The 23,720-nt window shown below is 43.5% G+C and overlaps 1 protein-coding gene across 3 annotated transcripts in view; it reads right to left on the bottom strand.

Moving 5' to 3' along the window:
* Nucleotides 1-22,657, bottom strand: part of LOC119654991 (ADP-ribosylation factor-like protein 6) — a 39,887-nt gene extending 17,230 nt beyond the window's left edge. Inside the window, exons 1-4 of one of the 3 annotated variants that reach the window (XM_038060657.1) lie at nucleotides 22,608-22,657; nucleotides 22,369-22,540; nucleotides 22,063-22,290; nucleotides 277-423 (exon numbers count right to left, since the gene is read on the bottom strand). In XM_038060657.1, coding sequence (XP_037916585.1) covers nucleotides 277-423; nucleotides 22,063-22,240 — 325 coding nt within the window. In that variant the 5' untranslated portion in view covers nucleotides 22,241-22,290; nucleotides 22,369-22,540; nucleotides 22,608-22,657. The other 2 variants (XM_038060656.1, XM_038060658.1) reach the window with 2 other exon arrangements.
* Between the last annotated feature and the right edge of the window lie 1,063 nt (nucleotides 22,658-23,720).

Below are 23,720 nucleotides of genomic sequence, written 5' to 3'. Positions count from 1 at the left end.
CCGATAGGTCATTTTAGACAACCTTCAACTTCTGATTGCACGTGACTTCCTACATTCGTGGAAAAACATCCCCTTTTGCATGCATGAGAGCCATCTTGAACTTACATAATAAAAGGGGGGCCATAATATACCTATAATGGAAGTAGATTTTCGGGATAATTATCCAACGCCAACACACATCAACTGGATAATAGCAAATTCATTCATCCATTCAAACAAAAGCAATATGAAATCTACGCAATGGAAACACACCAACAAAGGAAAATGGAAACTCACCAAAAGATTCCTCCTTACCTAATCTCATCCTATCGCTCGAGTCAATTACGAATACAATCCCATGACATGATTTGAAGTGGTGTTCCCACAAGCTTCGATATCGACCAGCCCCAGACATATCGAAGGCTGTAAAAAAGACTCCTTGATCTGTAAAATAACAAGAAAAGACATTGTAAGCAACCTAAGTCACTCGTTGTACTCATCTAAGCGAATGTGCGAAAGAAGGAATCGCATTAGGATAAGAAGATGCAATTACAATAAACACACTTTCCGAGCCACAAAAGAAGACATGTACATATTCAAGAAGGATCCATTGTATAGCATCTAGGAACCATCTATCCTGAGACCAAGTTAAAAGTAAATCCTTAAGATATAAAACGTTTCATGGTAGCTTTGCAAACGCCCCCTTTGCTTGTATGCTGTTATTTGGGGGTGAGTAGCTATTAACTCCAAGTAAGTTAGCTGTAGAATTCTATTCAGGAGTCATGCAGACAGTATAGGAAGAGAAACATTAGCTCCTTTGAAGAATTCCTTGGATTGCGAGATAGCGTATAATAAAATAGGGGACACTACGCCACACAGTCCCATTAAACGTGAGAGCACTCGGTTGCGAACTTTCCATGATAGATATCGTCGTATATAGATGGATTGCGTATGTGGATAGACTTTCTAGAAGCTAACGATAACGAGGGGCTTTTCAAAGAAAATGCAACAGAATGAAAAGCGTGGCCACGTGAATGCTAATGCCTTTCAATGTTCAAGTTAGGTCTCCACTCGCGTGCTCACCAACTCATCATTTGAGCACCAGCAATATTATCCTTGAAACCCCAACAAATACAATCCTTAGATTCTGCTAGGAAGTCCTAGTGAAAAGTTCTTACTCAATTGTTTCCATCCGTTCTCCTTCACAAAAGTTTCAATTTTCCTCACAAAACATTTTCAGAACAAATCCAACTGTAATTATGGACTCGTCCCAATACTTATTAAATTCACTTAGCACATCTCAACCCCTCCTAAACCCTGGACTTATCCGTTAATTCAAAAGAAAAACAGCTCTTAAGGCGACATTCGCCCGTCTGTTAGTCCAGCTGGAGCCTTTTCAAATAGCACAAAGCAGCTCCTTGCCCGAAGGCTATGTGTTGATGAAGAAAGGTAAGTGTGATTAAAAACACAATTCCGGGTAAAGTCCACCTACATAAACAAGGAAGGAAGGATTGAAATATTTTTTTTAGCTTCCTTTTTCTGAAGTTTCCCGTATTCAATCCATCTAACACCTTTAGAGGATTTCTTAGAAAAAATAGTAGTTTTTTAGGGGCTTTGTGTAAAACAAAACTTTATTAAAATCGGTTCAGTGTCCTTTTGTCTGCTTGTCTGTTTGTCACGCGTTCCAAAGGAGGGTGTCAAATTTTTCCAACAAATATAATCGTGTCGGGTGTCAAATGGAAGGTCTTAATTAATATGATAGTTTCCGGCTGGCTTCAATTTTGACATTTGCTGAAAAGGCGGGTAGTGCAGGGACCGGAAAATAATCATTTCTTTAACGAATCCATTCTAAGAATTACGCAACCGGAAAATCTGAAAAAGTCATTGCGCTACAGGCTTACCTGTCAGAATCTTCTCCTCCGCCTGTATCCGGGAAAACGGAAGAAAGGGAAGCTGGTAATGTGGGCGTAACTGGTCTAACGCCGGTATGTGAAAACAGATCCATGCAGCCGGGACTCCGTGAAGTTGGGAGCGCTTCTAACCGACGTCAACGGAAGGCACTGCGAAAGAAGGCAAAGTTTATTAGGAAAGGGGACATAGACGTTGCTACACCACCAAGTGTGGGGATATCCAGAGAAATTGGACGCAAGAAAGCGGAACTTCCGGCAAAAGGTGAGGACCAGCTGGTAACCCCAGTGAGATCCACACTGAACGCAGCAGGTTTTTCACTTAGCGGCAGTTTTCATATTGACTGCACTAATGGCTACAAACATAAGAGTTAGTGAAATCAACCTGCAGCATGCCAAAGCTTCTTCCTATCTACCGGCAGCCGCAGAGGTCTCCAAACGCTTCAGAGACCCCAAGAGGATCGACTGATGAAAGTTTGGTCAAGTAATTAACTGGAGTCCAAGACAGGACGGACGAACTGGAGTCAAAGGTCATAGCTCTGGAAAAGGAATTCCATACCACGTTTAAAGTCTCGTGCCCTGCTAAGTACACCAAAAAGACACTGCCACCGTGGTGGAATGAAGATCTCTCCACCCTCAGGAAGCTGACTAGAGAAATCTTCAACACTTGCTATAGGCAAAAATATTGGCAGCCATACAAGAACTGCCAGAAGAAGTACAAGTCGGCCATCAGGACCGCCAAGAGGCGGTCTGGTTTGGACTATTGTGAGAACATCGAAAGCACCAGTGAATCCGCGAAGCTCAGTAAGATTCTTTCCAAGGAACATAAGAGCCCGTACTTTCTTGAAAAGTCTGAAGGCTCCTGGACGGAATCTTCTAGCGAAACTTTGGAGCTGCTGGTCCAAACGCACTTTCCCGCCAGCGAGAAGGGTTGTGAGTCAGAACCTTGCTTGGAGGGTTTGCGACCACCCCAGCTGTGCGAGACTATCAAATCGGTAATTACCGAAGATAAGATCGGCTAGACTATAAACGGCTTCTCCGTATATAAATCTCCAGGCCCAGATGGCATAATGCCAGTCATGCTACAGAAGCAGCACGAAAGGATTGAGCCGTGGTTTGTTGAGATTTACCGGATCTGCATCTCTTTAGGAAACGTGCCACAGTCCTGGAGGCGCGGTTTTCATACCGAAAGCGGCCAGACGCGGTCATGAGTCTCTTTCGTACTGATGGCCCTAGAGTGCGTCCTGGACATTCACTTAAGGACGATTATGGAGAGAATGTTTTTCTCTAAGTCCCAGTATGCCTACCTTAAAGGAAAATCCACAGAAACCGCCCTCCATGAAGTAATTGGCACGTTAGGACCAACGCGATCAAGGAATTGGATTGGAGGGGTATCTCACGCATTGGATTCTATCCATGCCAGTACCAAGATAATCCAATCAGATCTGAGAGGCAACCACTTGACCAGAGCTGTAAACAAAGGCACGTCCCAGCTGCCATCTCAGGGATGTTTCTGTCCATTATGAGCGACATCATGGAAGGAGCGTTGCGAAAGGTATGCGGACTTAGCATAAATTCAACAAAAACGCAACTAATTCTATTCACCACCAAGACGCGGATACCTGAAGTCCACCTACCACGGCTGAATGAACAAAGATTGGTTCTTTCTTCAAATGTAAAGTATCTGGGTGTAATCCTGGATCCAAAGTTAAATTGGAGATTGAACATAGAACTGAGGGTTAAGAAGGCCTGTATAGCCTGCAAGAGAACCTTTGCAAAGAAACGGGGTCTCCGGCCGAGGATAGCTTTGGATGTACACCGCTGTAGTGCGTCCGATCCTAACGTACGTTTTCAATGTACTCCTGCATTTCCTCTTCTAGACCTCCACATTAAATACGTTGCAGCGTGCAGTGCCGTCAGACTACGTGAGTCCGGATGATGGGCAGCGTAGTCCTACGGTCACAGTAACATCCTAGATGAAGTACCTTGGGAAATCTGGGCATTCCCCAAGGACTATGCCACATGCAAGCTGAACTTCAAGAGAAACTTTGCTGTGGACTTCCTAACCAGGGCAAAGTGGAAGATCGGCGGCGTGTTGCAAGGTTATGACCCAGTATTCTCTACCGACGGATCAAAGATGGCCTGTGCAGTCGGTGGAAGTACTGGCTTGAGCAAGATTCGAGCCCCAAGCGTAACATAGCCATTCTAACCAACAGTCAAGCGGCCATCAAGGCCTTGTACTCAGCGAGACATCTTCCAGGCTGGTGGGACAGTGCAGAGATGCGCTGAACCTTGTGGGGCACCCTCAAGGTCACCCTTCTCTGCGTTTCCGGGCATAGGAACATAGAGGGGAATGAGCGGACTGAGAGATTGGCCGGGCGAGGCGCTGCTCTTGGCAACCCTTCGGTGAATACAGACGGTGTTCCGCTGGCCGAGTCTACTAGCACTACCTAGCAGCTACGAGCCTAAGATGGCAAAGGCTTACGAGCTATGTCAAGTCAAGGAGAATTTGGCCCGCTTTTAGCATAGCCCGATCACGAGAGCTCCTGTGCCAGACGCATGCAAATACATTCTAGATTACGGCAGTCTGCACGGGGCACTGGTCCATAGGGGACCATACCACCAGGCTCGGCATACGCTACAATTCGCATTGCCGAGGCTGCGGAGAAGGAAGGCAAACCCTCATGCACTTTCTCTGCGATTGCCCAGTTCTAACTACGGACACTGGGTAAACCATTCTTTAGGGACCTCAGAGAGATTTCCAGCTGCAGGGTGGAGAGCTGCTTTCCTTCGGGAATGCTACGGGCTGGCTCTAATGATCCGAGCTGGCTAGACTCTACCTCTCTGCTCCTATAGCAGCAGTCACGGTCTTAGGAGTTTGTGGTATCAAAACGGCGCACCACAGCGCTAATTGGGCTCCTCGGAGCGGCTACCGATACCTACCTACCCTACCTACTGGAAAAGTTGCAGAACTATGCTAATATTTCTGGTTCAAGAGGCGGGGGGGGCGAGGGGGGGTATTAGATCAGTCAAGGGGACTAGGATCTTCTTCGATGAAAGATCCTCGAGAACGAGGGCCTGCGCTCTGATGTCAAAATTGTTTGAGGCAGCCATACTGAGACAACTCTGTTCCCAGGACCTTGTTGGGATCAACTTACAATACCAGGTTAACGGTAAAAGGAGAAACGTCATAGTTGCCTCTGCTTATTTATCCTATGATTCTTTGTGTCCTCCGTCGACGCAAGACGCAAGAACTAAGCGATCTGGTAGTGTATGCAAAATCAACTGGCCTTGAACTTTTAATAGGTTGTCATGCGAACGCTCAGCATATTTGCTGGGGCAGTAGCAAATACAATCCTAGAGGAGAGAAACTGTTTGATTGTATCACTTCAGATTGTCTGATGACCGTGAACGTAGGGTGGGGCTAAGAAAAAGTGAAGTAACCAACCTAACAATCTGCACTTCAAAGTTGTTAGAGGCGATTAGAAACTGACGAGTGCTAGATGAAGTGTCACTTTCAGATCACCGTTACTTAGAATTTAGCCTAACTCTAAGTCTAAGTCTTACGCGAACAGCCTGTAATGCAAAGACGGGATCCCAAGAAAACGGATTGGACGAAGTTCAATGAACTTCTTGGCGACAAAGTTGAGCTCCCTATGCGACTAAGGCCTCCTTTGGCGATAGAAGATCAATTGAAAGCTCTGAATCGCACACTTTTCGAGTGCTTTGAAGAGGCTTGCCCTATTTCCCGAGGCCAACGTGGTAAAACGGTTCCATGGTGGAACCGAGAACTGCAGAAACTGAGGAAATCAACCAGACGATTTCTAAATCATGCTTGCAAAAGCAATAAAGATGAAGACTGGCTAAACTTCCGGAAGGAAGAGTCGGTCAAGTTGGACTCTCTTAGAAAACCGGATGGTTCTTGCATGAACTCCAGAGTTGAGTCTATACAGACTCTCTTGGAAATATATTGGACACTGCGGGAAAGCTGCTTCAGAAGCTCATCATGCGGGAGACTACTCACCAACACAATATAGTTTTAGAGCGGGACGATCCACAGCTGACGTGATTGATCCAAGTGATCCAAGTGAAGCGGGATGAAGCATATAGTTGTCACTGTCGGCGAGTGTTGCTCCTTATGACCCTAGGCGTGAGAAACGCCTTCAATTCTGCGTGGCAGTTTTACATGCTTGCGATGCTGGAAAATCGTTTTCATACTCCAAATTTCCTAAGACTGATGTTGAGGGACTATTTTAAGGACGGTGCCCTGTTCTACGGGACCTGGGAAAGACAGCCCAAAATGAAAGTCACATGAGGGCGACTCAGGGACCTACCCTTGATGCTCACCTTGGGAGTCTCCTAGGACTCGAGATGCCTAATGAATCGCATCTAGTCGGATACGCAGATGATGTTGCAGCACTGGTTAGCGCACCCATAGTTGAGTAACCTCAGCGCACATTGGGAATAGTGATGTGGCGAGTTAACAGATGAATGGCTGAACATAGATTTATCCAGATATTCCACACGAAGAAAGTTTTTCTTAAAAAGAGGGAACGAGTGGATTCGCGTTGGATCATTTCAAGGGCAAGACAAACCCAGTTATGGGAGGGTGACAAGATCATCGGGGGAGCTGAAGAAAGTTTAGGAAAGTTGGATGAAATCAAAATCTGAGAAGGAGGTAATTAAAAAGTTCCACAATTTTACTGCTCGATTGGTGACTTCGAGGCAGTGGGGGTTTATCTTCGAAAATGACTCCGGGATCTTGAATAGAATTCTAATATGATAAGGAATGTCCGTTTAGAGAGTGGGAAAAGGAAGTGGGTGAAGATTTAAGCTAGTACCACATACACTGACACTTTCTGACATTTAGCGCTAAGCCATTAGCAGAGTACGAACGAACCTATCCAGGTTTGATTGAAGGAGATATAGCGGGAGCACGTTGAGGTCGTCCCAATTGAGCAATCAAGAACAAGTAAGGAAGTCGTTGATAAAAAATAAAAATAATAAAGGGTCCAAAATATATCTCTGTGTGGACACCAGAGGAAGGAAGAAGGAATGGGATGTGCAGCCATCAAAATAGACGCGGTGAGATCGGTTGGAAAGGTAAGAGGTAAGCCATATAACAAGTGGTATGGGAACTCTTAGAGACAAAAGTTTGCGCAGAAGTATCTTGTGATTTACAGTATCGAAACCCTTAGCAGTTAGCAGTTAGCAGAGGATCCGGAGAACTTAACAGAAGGAGATGCTAGGAGAGACTGCGGGAATTGTGAAGGTAGGAGCTGAAAGATTTGAGGTTTTCCCGCTCCAATGAGTCTTCAAAAGCGATCATATATTCCTTTCTGAGCTTAAATATTAAAAATTTGACCAAGAAACGCAGAGTTTTCAAGTAACGAAATCAGCCTAGGTTCCAGAGGACAAGAAGGTTTTCCTCGCAGTGTGTTTTTGACGAAGTTTTTTGTGGAATTCAGTGGTGAACCAGATAAGGTAAAAGCGCAAGGACTTAGGAGAGGAAGGGGCATAACACGGAAGAAGATCTGATCAAATGGAATAGAAGGCGTTCTGTCTTGGTCACACCTTAATGGAGAGAGGAGAGGAACTCAGTTGATTGACTCCAGGGCTGAGTTGAGACCTTGGAAGTTTGCCTTATGAAAGTTAAAGTTGGAAGGCTTGCGCATGACAAAGGTGTAGAGTCGTGAGATTTAAGTATCAAACTCGAGAACAGGACTAAGGGCCTCAGAAGCAACGTAAGAGGGGGCATGAGAGGATTGGGAAAGGTAACGTTTAGGAAGGTTAGAAATAATAAGATCAAGAGTGCGATTTAAGTGATTTACGGAAAGGTGAAATTGGAAGTCAGCACAGGTGTTTATGAAAGTGCATAAAGTGAAGGGAAGGGTGAGTGGAGTTATTGAAGACGTCAGGAAGACCGGGAGTGGTAGACCAAAAGAGAATAGGAAGATTAAAGTCACCACACTGTGTGATAGGAGGATTTATTTCGTTATCCTTTGCCGCTGAGCAGATGTTTTAATACCATAGAAAGGTCGATGGAAATAAGGAAGTCGTCGTTTTTCTAAGAAAGAGCCCGCACTCTCTGGCAATGGCAGCAATCTGAAGAAAGTGAAGGAAGAGAATAGAGGAGTAGATGGACCGCGTATCTCATCAAACACTTGCGGCTGTGGTTCAATCGAAAGTGCGATGAGGTTGCTTGGTACCTAACCCGTCTGCTCAGTGGACACTGGTATTTTCAGTCTTACTTGCAAGCAATCGGGAAATCCACGTCACTCGACCGTATTTATTGCAAGGATGTAGTGGAAAATGCCTGTCATACCTTTTTCGCAGAAGATGAAAACGCCATCGCCATCACCTTTGGAGAGGAGAATGTCAAGTGTCTGGGACGTCTTAAATGAGGCCCTGCTGCAGAGGGAGGACAAGCCAATTCCCGAATTCCTTCATTATTATATTATGGAATCTTGTACGCCAAATGCTAAAATTCAAATTTGATGCCACCATATCGTCGACATTTCGTAGATACTTTTCCAAATATTCTGGAAATAGTCAAATAAGGCTTCGCTATAAAGGGCAAATAACATCTTCATTATGAAATCCAGACCATGCGATCCTCAAATTCAATCTGAATATTACAATTTTAATGAAACACACACATACATATAGACAGATTTTATTCTCGTTAGTTCATCGTTGACGTCATTGATTTCCCTCTGAAATTCTATTTGAAACACTTCCAGAATACTGAATGTTTCCATGTTCTTCGAATATTTTCCGTTGCCTCATTTCCTGTTTCATGTACAGCAAATTACAGAATACATACTTCTACTCCACGCATTCTTCGACTTCTCATATTCTAGATGATAATGATCCTTCAAAAGGCCCGCAGAGACGTTGATGATGATGACGATGAGAATAACACCAGATTCCCTTCGAACCGTCTAGTCTACAACATTTCTCCAATCTGTCACTTCAAGTTCACATGGTATGAACACATCCTGGCTGCGAAGTTCTCATAAATTCAGTTCGGAAAAATTTACATGAGATTTTCACCAGGATCTAGAGAAACATTACCAATACCATTTGTATTCAGGCCAAAATGTCCTGTCACCTATTCTACATAACCGTACATTTAAATTATGGCCCATAAAGTATCAAATTTGCAAGACGAAAGGATATATGGGGTAGATTGTAGCACACCATGTCAAGGCTGTGATTGAAATATGATACGTATGTACCAAATGTAATCTCAGCACATACTCGTATATATATATTATCTGATAATGTCTGTATATACAACAACTGAAAATGTGAAGACTCCAGTTCGATAATGTGAGGTTTATCCCAACGAGGTCCTTTAACTGCCACACAAAAGGAGAATATCAATGACAAATAAGAGTAAGAACGGAATTATTCCCTAGTGTTCTTACTGAGGGCCTGATTTCCAATGTTGATTTTCATATGCTTGAAGCGAGGACCAAGGATACTTATCGTAACTCAATTTATTCACGAACGGACTGAAGTTTGGCGAAAAATGAACAGAAGCAGACATCAAGAGATACGTTATTGTTCAAATCGACCGTAGATGGGGTGGGTTTTATTTAGAGAGGTCGCTATAGTGAATACCACAGAAAGAATGCAGCCGTTTTCCAGGAACCTCAAGAACCAATTTCTACATACTTTGAAAAATGTGTCATGGAAGCTACGCATAAGAGTGACCTCAATGTGACCACCAAATTGGAAATCCCAGCTTTAAAGAGATGTTCTAATGTACGAGTAGTAGTCTGCGCAACAAATAACGTTTTGTATCATCATATGTCCTTCCCGAAATAAACACAAATTATATAAAAGGGATAATTGCCGCTAAGGAAGTCAAAAGATAATACGCGCCCAGGACGAAACCATAGGTTGGTACTCACTATGAAGCACACACCTAACTATGCCTTTATGCAGCTATTTAATAACGAAAAACCTCAAACGGCTGAAGAAGAAGAAGAAGAAGAAGGCATCCTAGTCACCCAGAAAATGAAATCTGCTATTATCGGCTTTGAAAACTTAAATGAGCGGCTATGCATTCTGCGTTTGAAAGGGAGATTTCAAACCACAAACTCCTCTTTAACGCCCCTACAGAACAGACCGCAGAATCGGCGAAGGATACATTTAATGAGGCAAGTGGACCGTCCCAGCAAAGGAACGGGAAAAAGCAGCTTATTGGGCAGTGCTGCAATCTCAACGAACGCAGCGCGACCTACCCCGAATTCCTTCGAGCGGAGAAGCGACTTGATTGACAGAAAAAGGAACCCTTGAATAATCAACAAATCCGTGAACTTCAAGGGAGGAACCTACCAGGCACCCAAAACACAGCGAAAAATCTGATTTCCAGCAACAAACCACTCAACAACTAGAATGTCACGGGCTGAAGGACGCGCAGAATGAAGACGACGGACAAATGCTGCTACGACCAACCAGGAAAAACAGTCAAAGCGATTCATCGGCTTAGCAATCGTAAGTCGCCAGGAACCGATTGAATTGTAGACGAACTGGTTAACTATGGAGGTAACAACCATACCTAGAAGTTTATCAATTTATGCTTAAAGTTTGGGGCAGTGGAACAATGCCTGATTCCCCGTTGATCACCTGATCTCTTTGGTACTATCCTAACAAATAGCCTGAGATATACAAATTGCCTTCGTCACCAAGTGTTAGACCAGTTTGAGAGGAGAATCCTGCAATGAATTTTTTATTACCTGTAGTAGAATGGAGGATTTCTTCACCTATATAACGCCATTACCCAAGCGACCTATTGCGAAAATTTTGCTGATAAAGTGGACACGAAGGATCTGCATCGACTTATGAAGATCCGGCACCGGCAAACACAGTATATCACTTCTGTTACGTTAATGGAATGAGCGGTTCTTTGCTTACCGACCGACAAGCCGCAAAATACAAATGACGGAAAACTTCAGCCAAATTGATAGATTTGACAAAAAGCTTTCCCCTAGTTATAACAATATTTCAACGGAAAAATTTTCTCATTTCCCACTTTCACAAATGCCACCATAATCCGAAGCAATTCTACCTGCTAGTGCCATAGGAACAATCAAACGAATGACATCGAGCAAAGCAAAAGGACATGACGAACTCGCCGCTGAGTTCTAAAAATCGAAAATCTAGGACCTGACATTGTAATTCAGTGAGCTCTTAAATCGCATTTTTGAGCCACGTAAAACACCATTGGCAAGAAAGCACGATCGTTTCAATATGGATAAAGAAAATCAGTCCAGCAGAATGTCCAAATTACCATTTGATCCGGAAGATTTTTGAGCGCATCCCTGACAACTGTAATCGCGACATAATTCAACTGTGGAACTACTGACGCAACGGCTTGTCCAAAAGTGGGACGGTCACCAAAGAAGAAGAAGAATCATGAACGCTCAATATGCAACCCTTACCTCTTAAGGCAGCAGTTCAGCACAGATCAATGATGAGGAACTAAGGTCCTTGAGCAGAAGACAGGGATCAACAAAAATATACCTAAGGTAAGTATATTAGACATCAAGAAGGGCACAGGCTTAAATGGTGCAGCTGCCAGATAGAATCGGAGCTACCTGAATGAAGGCCTGAAAAAGAAAGAAGCTGATACAAAGACTCAATAGCGGAACTAATGAGGAGAGCAGTAACGGATATCCCAAGAAAACCAAATTCGGAACAAATTAGAAGGAAATCCCGGATAGGTCAGGGGAGAAAGTAGAAGCCAGGATCCCCGCCATTAACTATATTAGTGCGCTGAAGGGCTTCCGGCTGGCTATACTGCCGAAATTAATTTCGGAGTAAATACTCACTCGTGAGGTGTAGAAAATGTTAAGGACCTTGTCGTCATGTAAATGTGCAAGAGATGGAGTTCCGAGCTAGTATTCACCGGCATACGCCTTCAACAATATGTTTTATTGGTAGACTGTCCAACGAAAGGCTTAGGACTATTATTCCTAAATTGCAAAGTTGGAAGGGAGCAGAGCTGTCGACATGTGTTGCATATACTGGAGAAGATATACCAAGCACACAGATGATAATAGTTTACCTTCCAAAGCCGTGACCATGAAGCTAAAAATTCGCCTGGGCCTCTTAATTGCTTATAACAAAGATCTTCACACGCGATTGCAGAGAGCCCTTAGAAGCAAGGTAGAGGAGAAAGGAAAACTCCTCACGATCGACGATACTTTAAAGAACACTTCCCATGGGAAGCCCACCAAGATCCCCAAAATAATCGCGAAGGTCATAAAAGCCACAAGAGAAAGGTCGAGCAGGGAGCTGGACATCCCGCCCACTGAGGAGGAGAAGGTTTACGACCTAGATCTCCTAGCGTTCGAGGTGGACAGCGCGAAACAGATAAGTGTCATGTCGGAGGAAGAAGATGATAATCCAACACTGAATGCGACCATGACTAACAGCCCAGGTAAACCTTCGCCACGCAAAAGCTGCATCTGCAATAATTGTAAAGGACAACACTAAAGTAGTGCTAGACCACCATATTTCTTTCCAGATATTTGGGATGGGGAGTTTCTGAGAACAGGTCCTTGAAGTTCCTTTTCGGACACCCGCACAGCTCCCCTTTGCAATTAATACCAAAACTAATATCAATTTCGCAAAGTACTAATCGAGACCTTTCATTTGATACCCCATACGATTATACATACTTAGTGAAAAAAAATTTTACACCCCCCTTTTGCGTGTATAAACTAAACGGGTAACTATGTTACTCACTGCATACAGTGAGATTCTCAGGTCGCACCTTTCTACCAAATTTCGTATCAATAGGTGTAACCGTTTCTGAGATATAAGATGAAGCTGGCAGCCAGACAGACAGATAGACGGACGGACAGACAGATAGACAGACAGACAGTAAACCGATTTTAATAAGGTTTTGTTTTACACAAAACCTTAAAAAGAAGGAAACAACATAGACTTTGCCTCCCAAAGATGAGAAGTATAACCCTTCAAATCTCCGAAGAAGTAAAATATCTAAGAGTCACTCTATATAAAAAGCGTTGGGTAGTCCTTTGATCACTTCGAAAATCGTTCAGGAATGCAGAAATCGTTTGACCTCCATCTTTAGATTCAATACGACGGAATTACTCTGAACACCGGTCACCGTGGTATAAAAGGAAATGAAATCGCGGATGCCTTAGCAAAAGAGAGGAACCAGCAATTGGAGTATCAGTAACATTAGCTAAGGCTGGGGACACGCTTCCCATAATGACAGGTGGCAGAACCTAAATGTTGCTGGACATACCAACGCCTGTAATGAGGAAGAGGAAACCACGGAGCATTTTCTATGTGAATGCCCCGCTTAGAGGCACATCAGACCTGTGGTGCTGATGTGCTCCAATTACAACCAATAGCATCACATCCGCTAACGTATGTATGGCGTCCGGCGCCTCTCGCAGTGGGAAAGCTGCGACCCCCAAAGCTCAACATCGATCGCTGTCCCTACCTTGAATAAGCCACCTGAAAATATTGATAAGCATTAGGTACCCATTAAAAATGTTCTTATCTCGGGTGTTACCCAGGTAGTTGGCCACGTCCCGAAGGGCGGTCACTTGATCAGGATGACTTCGGAATCAAGGAAGTGGATCGAAGAACGTAAGGGATTGAAGGTTATATTGATCTCTACGAGTGATATCGAGCTTCAATACCCTGCGAAATCCCAGCAAATTCAGCGTAGTGTGCAATATGACAAAAAGGTAACTTGTTATTGCACTGGTTATGGAAGCATCCATGCAACATTTTTGAACAGTGTTCGGAGGTTAGACCTCCGCTTTAACTACTTTTCATCGATTTCCAGAAGGCTTTCAACAACATCAACAGGGAGTGTATCTGGCGTGCAACAGAACGAGCATTCAGAAGAAATTAAAGGTTATTATCAAAGCAATGTATGATGGCGCCACACGCTGTGCCAAGGTGAAGTCTCAGGTGCATTAGAGGTCCAAAATAGAGTCTGCCAAAGTTACATTTTGTAATCGATATTATTTGTTCATGTTATTGGTGGCGTTCTTGCCTTACTGGGAAGACGTGGGAAGCTGCAATGGAGCACACCTCGATTACACTGATGACATCTGTCTGCTCTCTCCCCGGGCCATATTCCTTGGCCAAATGACTCCGAATTTGAAAAGAGGCACGTATAGCTGTGCTGAAGATAAAAGGTCCACAAAATCAAGGTTCTCAGTGTAGCTGGTCTAATACAATTTCGAACAAAGAAATTCCAGTTACCAATTGGCGTGCTGGTGAGAAGTCGGCAGTGGACAGGTTACACTTTTCATTTTAAGGAAAGGCCAGAATTTCATTGCTAACTACACTGCGCCATTGAATCCACTATTCCAAGCTGACCGACGAGTGTATCGCCCCAGGAGCACATAGCGCGAAACAGTGGAGTGCACGGATTTCCGAAAGTCCTGGAAAGAGCTCAAGGTGATTTCAAGAAACCGTGGACGATGACGCGTGAGAGTCGTCAACGCACTATGCCCCGTTAAGGAGTGAACCATATATTCTTATTAATTAATTTGCTGTTAAGATGAAGTCAGTTGTGGCCTTATTTGAGTTTGCCGCTGCGGTTGCCCAATGATCGTTCGTTGTACAGGTTGCTGCTGTGAATGTTAAAAGGTGGTCGCGCTCGTTAGATTTCTGATGCGCCGGCTCTCCGAGTGGGTCTGGATACGTTGTAAATGATGGGTTCGCTGCCGCTTGTCAGAATTGCAACAATGGCGGCGGAGTCTTCTGACATTGCGAAGATCCGTTACTCTAACTTTTTGTTTCGCGGTCACCACTTTGGTTTTGCCTCTCGTCCTATTTGGCCTCCGAGCAACCCAGCGAGAGAAATTTGCTGCCAGCCCCGCGGAACTGATATACGGGGAGAACCCAAGGCTCCGGTCTTCGACAAGAGACCGGGTCTCACATACTCAGGATTGCTGCGCCTGCTGAAAGACAATCTCCACTGCCTTAAAACTACACCTCCCACCCGACCCACATCCATACCTGCCTGCGCTCCCAAGGAGCTGGACACGTGCATGCACATCCTGGTCAGGACAGATGCTGTCCGGAAGCCGCTGCAGCCTCCATACGAAGGCCGGTACCGTATTCTCGAGCGGGGAGAGTGTGGCACAGCACACTTTCGAATGTTGTTAATTCAATTGACAGTTGCCACAACCGGTGTTCTCCGTGGCGGGGTAGGCCTTGATGGGTCGAAAAAAAATAATGGAAAGTAAAAAGTGATTTGACATTTTGATTTTCAATGGTGGTGAACTTGACATAGTCCATAAAGAACTTTTCAGTTTCCTATTTTCAATTTCGTTTTTGAATAGTTTATTGCCTTCCGTTTTAGATAATAAAGGAAGGAAATTGATTACAACATTGTGTTTGATTCGGGGCAATTTTTTTCCTCGAAAGATTGAACAGGAGACATACAACTTAAATGAAATTCAAGAGAGAGTGCTTGGGTGAGAATTTACATCGAAAGGTTTTTATCTTCAATCGCATCCATCGTGAAAATATTATTATAAGTGTACAGAAACATGTTATGCTTCAAATCGAAAGCATGTGCTAGTGATAGTCATACCAAGACTAAAAGAGCATTTCTTCCAGCTCGAGATCGGAGGACACAAAGAGGCTGTCTCCGTATCCAGGCTGAAGCCCGTGTGCGCCGCAAATCAACGTCGCGTTTGCTTCGCAGAATAATGACAAACGCAGTTCCGGGTTCAGTCGCTGAAACCCCTAGGTTTCATCTGGGGGCGAAGTGATGTGGCGCAGCAGGGTTAACAACATTCGAAACTTATTTCGATGTCAGATGCCACCACCGGCGTTTTCCGTGGCGGAATAAACTTGGAAATGAAATGTGAAAACTAATTGAAGTTTAAAAAGTTGAGTTGACAATGAATTTTCAGTCAAGCTAAACGAATTATTGAAAAGCTGTAAAATTTTAACTTTGAGAGAGTCTCGCTTATTATTCCTTAAGGGGATCATACCGTGTGTCGGATCTGCGGAATCGAATTTTTTTTTTGGCATCAATTATATTTAGATATAGTGTAGAATATATGATTTTCTGATGTTTGGGGTCGTTCGGAAATTATAGTGTTACACACGTGGTAAGTCATATGCCAGATTTATGTACGTCGATCGCCGTAATAATATATTTATCATTCCGAATAATGTTCGAATGACTTCGCGAAAAGGACAAGAATTGAAGCCAAGGCTATGCATGCGTTTCTTGAAGAAACCTAAGGTTTATGGACTAGGTATTGCAGATTAATGGTCAGTTAAGGTTTTATGACTAAAATTCGCATTCTACTTTTTAAATGCGTTTTTCTCGAAACTGCATGTTGAAAATCGGCTGCCACCATAGCCCAAAATCTATCAAACGAAATTCTTTGAAATTTTCACGACTTATTCAGAACATATTTCTAGAATAATTGCGATCCATTCAGTAGCTTTTTTTGTTATTGATTAAAGAAGCCTTAAAAAAACACCAAAATTAACAAAAAACAAGTCGAGAAACCGGAAGCTTTTATAAAGAGATTTGATTGCGCATTTGTCCCATTAGCATGTAGCACGTAAAATATGCATATATTATGTGAAAATAGCAACTTTCAAGTGATATTGGCGTTCATAATCCTGAATTTGCAGAGGAGCGACAGTTTCGACCTAGTATAACTTTGTTAGTAATAGTGCGATTTTCACCAAATTTGGCAGAATCATGCCCTATACTATAGCCTGCATTGCTGCGAAATTCTGTGATTCTAGGGTGAACTTAAGGGGGGTTTTCCTGTCAATTACTAAAAATTATAGTAATGTACTATTATTAACTTTATTCAAACAAGTATCGGTATGGAGGGCATTTCGGAGCCTAGGCACCATATAGTGGCAGCCCCCCGATTTTTTTCAGATTTTTCGATTTGGTAGTTTCTGAGAATGGGTTCGTTAAAAAAATGACCGTTTTCAACCCCCCGCACTCCCCACCTTTTCAACAGATGTCAAAACTAAGATCGGCTTCGACAAGTACTAATTGAGACCTTTAATTTGATACCCCACATGGCTATATTTGATAAAAAAAAATTACACCGCCCTTTTGCATGTATGGGGACCCCCCCCCCTTAAATTCATCGTAAAAGGATGTAACTCACTATATGCATGAGCATTCACAGTTCCCACCTTTCTACCAAATTTGGTGACAATCACTATAACCGTCTCCGAGAAAAATGCGTATGACGGACAGACAGACAGACAGTAAACCGATTTTAATAAGGTTTTGTGTTTACACAAAACCTTAAAAAGTTTAACACGGCACCAAAAATTTAGCTTTTGATATTTTTTAATAATCCTAGTTTGCGGACTGTAGTTAGGTCTGTACGTTAAAATGCCGTCTAGCGTGGCCGCAGAAAAACACCTTTTTTGGAGATGGGTGTATTGTATTGTAAATTGCTCTGTATTTCAATAACCATAGCTATTGCTGCTGGAAAAATTACTGTGCACGCTCAAGATATTAATAAATCTATGGTGAAAAATTCGTATTTGTATCTTCATCCAGTTCTTTAGAAAAAATTTCTGAAAAAAACCAAAAAAAACAATCTTCACACGGGATGACCCCCTTAACTTTATATCAATAAATTTATTTAAGCTATGATTTCTAAGTTTATTTTAAAATATCAAGGCTCCGAATCGAAAGCAGTTGCTAGCCATATTCATATCCAATATCTGAAGAATCTAGAACAATCAGGTCGTATTAAGACCAAAGATGCTCAGTGTGGAACTATAACACTTCTAGACTGCGCTTAAGCACAGATGAATGACAAGCATCTACCCGAAAGATAGAACTAGTTCACATATGACCAGTAACTTCCACCAACAGAAACTGAAAATTCGGTTAGACTCTGCTTTTTGGTGAAGGTGCCGGTATAAACCCCAACCAGAAATAATTTTCATATTATCATAAAGCAAGTAAGACCTATGTACTAAGTGAACACAACCACAAGATGGTGTTTACATAGTTATCGAAATTTAATAATTAGTGGTAGAATCAATTCCTTCAATAAACAAGAAATTCCACCATATCATCATCATCATCAACGGCGCAACAACCGGTATCCGGTCCAGGCCTGCCTTAATAAGGAACTCCAGACATCCCGGTTTTGCGCCGAGGTCCACCAATTCGATATCCTTAAAAGTTGTCTGGCGTCCTGACCTACGCCATTGCTCCATCTTAGGCAGGGTTTGCCTCGTCTTCTTTTTCTACCATAGATATTGCCCTTATAGACTTTCCGGGTGGGATCATCCTCATCCACACGGATTAAGTGACCAGCCCACCGTAACCTATTGAGCCGGATTTTATTCACAAGCGGACGGTCATGTTATCGCTCATAGATTTCGTCATTGTGTAGGCTACGGAATCGTCCATCCTCATGTAGAGGGCCAAAAATTCTTCGGAGGATTCTTCTCTCGAGCGCAGCCAAGAGATCGTAATTTTTCTTGCTAAGAACCGAGGAATACATGAGGACTGGCAAGATCATAGTCTTGTACAGTAAGAGCTTTGACCCTATGGTGAGACGTTTCGAGCGGAACAGTCTTTGTAAGCTGAAATAGGCTCTGTTGGCTGACAACAACCGTGCGCGGATTTCATCATCGTAGTTGTTATCGGTTGTGATTTTCGACCCTAGATAGGAGAAATTGTCAACGGTCTCAAAGTTGTATTCTCCTATCCTTATTCTTCTTCGTGTTTGACCAGTGCGGTTCGATATTGTTGGTTGATTCGTCTTCGGTGCTGACGTTGCCGCCACATATTTTGTCTTGCCTTCATTGATGTGCAGCCCAACATCTCGCGCCGCCTGCTCGATCTGGATGAAGGCAGTTTGTACGTCTCGGGTGGTTGATGTCGATATCGTCAGCATAGGCCAGTAGTTGGAGGGAATTGAAGAGGATCGTACCTCTTGCATTTACCTCAGCATCACGGATCACTTTCTCGAGGGCCAGGTTAAAGAGGACGCATGATAGGGCATCCCCTTGTCGTATACCGTTGTTGATGTCGAATGGTCTTGAGAGTCATCCTGGTGCTTTTATCTGGCCTCGCACATCGGTCAGGGTCAGCCTAGTCAGTCTTATTAATTTCGTCGGGATACCGAATTCTCTCATGGCCGTGTACAGTTTTACCCTGGCTATGCTATCATAGGCCGATGAATAGATGGTGCAACTGTTGTCCATATTCCAACAGTTTTTCCATCGCTTGCCGCACAGAGAAAATATGATCTGTTGCTAATTTGCCTGGTAGATGGTACTCAGCAACGTGATACCTCTATAATTGCTGCACTGTGTGATATCTCCCTTTTTATGTATGAGACAGATAATGCCTCGTTTCCAATCGTTAGGCATTGATTCGCTGTCCGTACCTTGGGCACAAGTTGAAGTACCACTTGGTGTAACTGGTCGCCTCCATATTTAACCAATTAGGCTGTAATTTCATCGTCTCCTGATGACTTATGATTTTTTAGCCGATGAATTGCCCGGACTGTTTCTCCTAAACTTGGTGGTGGCAGTATTTGTCCGTCGTCTTCAGTTGGCGGGATCTCCAACTTGCCGATGTTCTGGTTGTTCAGTAGCTCATAAAAATACTCAACCCATCACTCCAATATGCCCATTCTGTCAGAAATTAGATTTCCCTCTTTGTCTCGGAAGGATGAGCATCGAGGTGTGTAAGGCTTCATCTTGCTAACTTGTTCCGCGCCTAGTGCGGTTGCTCCCTATACTTTTCTAGTTCATAGACTTGTTGGTTCTCCCAGGCTTCTTTTTTCCGTCTGTGAAGTCGCTTCTCCGTTCGACGGAGTTCGTGATAAGTCTCTGTGCGTGCCCGCGTTCTTTGAGAATGCAACATTACTCGGTATGCGGCATTCTTCCGTTCCGTTGCTAGCTTACATTCATCGTCAAACCAGCCGTTCCGACTCCTTTTGCGGCTGGGGCCAAGTATATTTGTGGCCGCATCCATGATAACGTTCTTCAGGTGATTGTGAAGATCATTTGTTGATGCTTCATCTCCAGGTCCTCTGTTGACTGCAGTTATTGAGGCATCCATTTCCCTCTTTTAGGTGTCACGGAGAGTTGTGTTGTGGATGGCTTCAGTGTTCACTCTCACCTGATTGTCAGAGGGGATTCTAGGTGGTGTTGTTATTCGAGCTCGGAGCACCATACCAACGAGATAGTGATCCGAGTCTATATTGGCCCTCCAATATGTTCTAACATTCATCAAGGCTGAGAGGTGGCGGCGTTCGATCAACACGTGGTCAATTTGGTTGAAAGTGGTCCCGTCTGGAGAGGCCCATGTATGTTTGTGGACCACTTTCCGCGCAAACCAGGTACTTCCAACAACCATTTCGTGTGACCCTGCTAATTGAATAATCCGCAGTCCGTTATCATTTGTATTTTCGTGTAAGCTATGGGAGCCAACGTATCGCCTGAATACGAGTTCCTTCCCTACTTGGCTGTTAAAATCCCCAAGTATGATTTTGATATCATATCTGGGTCAGGCTTCGAGGGTTCGTTCTACTGCCTCGTAGAAGGTATCCTTCTCCGACTCTGCAGTCTCCTCTATAGGGGCGTGAACGTTAACGAGGCTTATATTTCTAAACTTGCGTCGCAATCGCAGAGTGCATAGCCGTTCGCTTATGTTTTCAAAGCCGATAACAGCAGGTTTCACTTTTTGGCTGAGTAAGAAACCTACTCCGAGCACATGGTTTACTGGATGACCGCTATAATATATGGTGTAGCGGCTCTTCTCCAGGAAACCGGTCCCTGTCCATCGCATCTCTTGTAACGCTGTTATATTAGCCCTCTATTGGGACAGGGTATCGGCTAGCTGCTCATCAGCTTCATCTCTGTACAGGGAGCGCCCGTTCCATGAGAAAATGCGCAAATCGTTCATCCGTTGTCGTTGCCGGGTCCGTCGTTTTAAAGTCCGTCCTGTCCGAGGCTCCTGTTGTGGCTTCGTAACAAGTTGTTTTCCGTGTAGGGTTGTCAGCCCTACCCAACCCCCAACCTGGAGGACCAGTTGGTACAATTTGTCCCGGTTTTAGGCGTGGAATTATGCCAACATGATAAGTACTCACGTTAAGCCCCCAAGACCTTCATGTACTTAGATAATCAAGTTGTATGCTGGTACTGACGAAGTCGATTGCGAATAGTGGATATGGATATTGGACATGTGTTGAATCCAACCCACTCGCAAAGGTCATCACAAGCCGCATGCCGGACATAGCATTGGTGAACTCTGCATCCAAGCTATGACCGAGACAGACTTCTACAAGTGGACGAAAATCGATTGGGAAACGTGTAGCAGCGGATACGGGCTACTGTATCTAAATTTCGAATGCATGATCCAAAATCTGACGTGAAGCGGACGAACCTGCTGGTATCGGAGGCAGGGTATGACTTACGAGCAGTACAACATCACCACCAAGTCAACTCGCTACGCTCTTATTTTTATTGCAAAGATCGGGTGAGTCCCTTGCATGCGGCTGTTAGTAAGGCACACTGTGAGCTGACTCCACTTAACTTAATGGATCGATCTCCCAATCCTCCGAGTGGGGTGAAGTCAGACCTGCACGATAAATACATGAATTGCCTTTGGCAAACATTTGTCGATTTCCATTAATGGAACAGATGGCTATGTACTGGGGAACTCTTTGCTGAGACAGAGTGATTCATCGAGAGTAATGTGAATCATGAACCACTGTCTTGTGGTTGTAGTTCCCATAATATTGTCAGCAACAGGTATTGTACCTAAATCCCTTACAGCTTCGCTTGATATCCTGGGACTATCACACAGTCTGGTTCAAACCATGCAGAACTACCCCATTCTGAATAAGTGCTCGATATAGCTGGAAGTTCTCGACGAATTCTCCCATTAACCTACCACCGGCCATCAACACCAGAGCCCCTTTATCTTTTAAGTAGTTAGGATCGTCCGAGCCTAAATACTTGGCACTTAGTGCTGGTATTAGGTAAAATCCGGCATCTGACGTGATTGTGACAACTTGGGAAAGAAATGAATAAAATTTATTGAGGCTGCCTTGAACGGCATTTGCAGTCTTAAATACGAAATACCATTATTAAAAATACGTCATAATATAAAAACAAAGCTTACTCTGAAATCGTTCCACTGTAAATCCAACTGTTGGCACAATAGTATTATTTCTTTCTTCAGGATTCTTAAAATGGTTAACAATTGTCGATTTTCCACTATTATTCAAACCAACCACTAAAATATTAATTTGCTCCTTCTTCAGCTTTAAAATGCCTGCAAGCTTATCGAAAATTCCCATGTTGTAAAGTCCTTGAGTCCTTGTTCCAATCAGCAATGCCAACCGTGTGTCTAGAAACAAATGACCTTGTTATCTCTTCTTACTCAGAATGGAGAACTATCTAAATGCATGCTTCATTAAATGCGAACCTGCAACAACAAATCAGTTATCCTTCTCGAATTCCTTTTTTTGTTGATACCACTTTAAATTTTCCAGAGAAAAATGACAACAGCATTGTTTTAGGTGTAGCAATGTGGTATGCTCGGTTCAACCCTTCGGCTCGGATTTGATTCAATAATCCCACGCAAAAAAGATTCAAAACTATGTTAAAAGGAAAAGGATTTCGTTGCGAACTTGGTGAGGATTGCAAATAGATATTGATACTGACCTTGTTGCCTTCCCAAGTGTCAGTCCTTTGTTATGGATATTTCGTTTATGGGGGTCACCATGCCAACTAACATACGAGTTTGTATGGTATATGCAGGTAAAGGTACCACGGACGGATTACAATTCAGAAGCAGTTTGGTCAATAATCTTTATTCATGCATACTTTTAGATACATTGAAGGTGGATGGGTGATAAAAGCTATCACAATGATTGATAAAGGGAAACAATATGAAACATACATAACGTGGATTGATAGATACTTATCATACAAGTAGATATCTCCATAAAGGAGAAATCAAATACAAGGACGAATCAGAAAAATGTGTATTTTTATCATGTGGTTACATAGAAACAGAAGCGTTGGTGCAATTACGAGTAAGATTCTGAATAAAGCTAAATTCACTCAGGAAACAAGTCGGGAAACCGGAACCTGTACGCTTCAGGCACGAAAGGTTTTGTGTATTACTTAGTGCGAAGCACGTGATATATGCAAATATTATGTGAGAATATCCACTTGGATTCCACACTTGTCTAATCCAAAATCCATCCGAATATCACGGCTGAACATGTCTATTATTCGCAAAAGACTTCTAAGATGGTTGTCAGTACCAGCATACAGCTTAATGTCATCTAGGTACATCAAGTGTGTCAGTTCGCACTTAGCACGTAGGCCATACTTTATTGCAAAACCATGCCCTCTAGCATCATTCAGTAGCCATGAAAGGGGGTTCAGTGCCATACAAAACCAAAGGGAACTCAACGAATCCCCCTGGAAGATGCCCCTCCGTATACGGATGGGCTCTGAGGTATTAGCACCCTCAGATGTACGCGCCGATAAGGTGGTATGCCACCCTTCCATGACTGTCGCCGAAAACTTTATTAGTTTCGGATCAATGCGATACAGATGTAGGATATCGATTAGCCAGGTATGCGGAACGCTATCAAAAGCCTTGGCATAATCGATATAGCAACTGAAGAGGTTTCTTTGGCCTCTAGTTGCTTGTCCTACAACTACCGAGTCGATAATGAGTTGCTCTTTGCAACCCTTTGACCCAACTCGGCAGCCCTTCTGCTTCTTGGACAGAATGTTGTTGGTCTCGAGGTGCGCATTGAT

The sequence above is a fragment of the Hermetia illucens genome, chromosome 4 (assembly GCF_905115235.1).
Source record: "Hermetia illucens chromosome 4, iHerIll2.2.curated.20191125, whole genome shotgun sequence".
Classification (NCBI taxonomy): domain Eukaryota; kingdom Metazoa; phylum Arthropoda; class Insecta; order Diptera; family Stratiomyidae; genus Hermetia; species Hermetia illucens.
The sequence above is the reverse complement of the archived record's forward strand: the minus strand, read 5'-3'. Positions and strand labels throughout refer to the sequence as shown.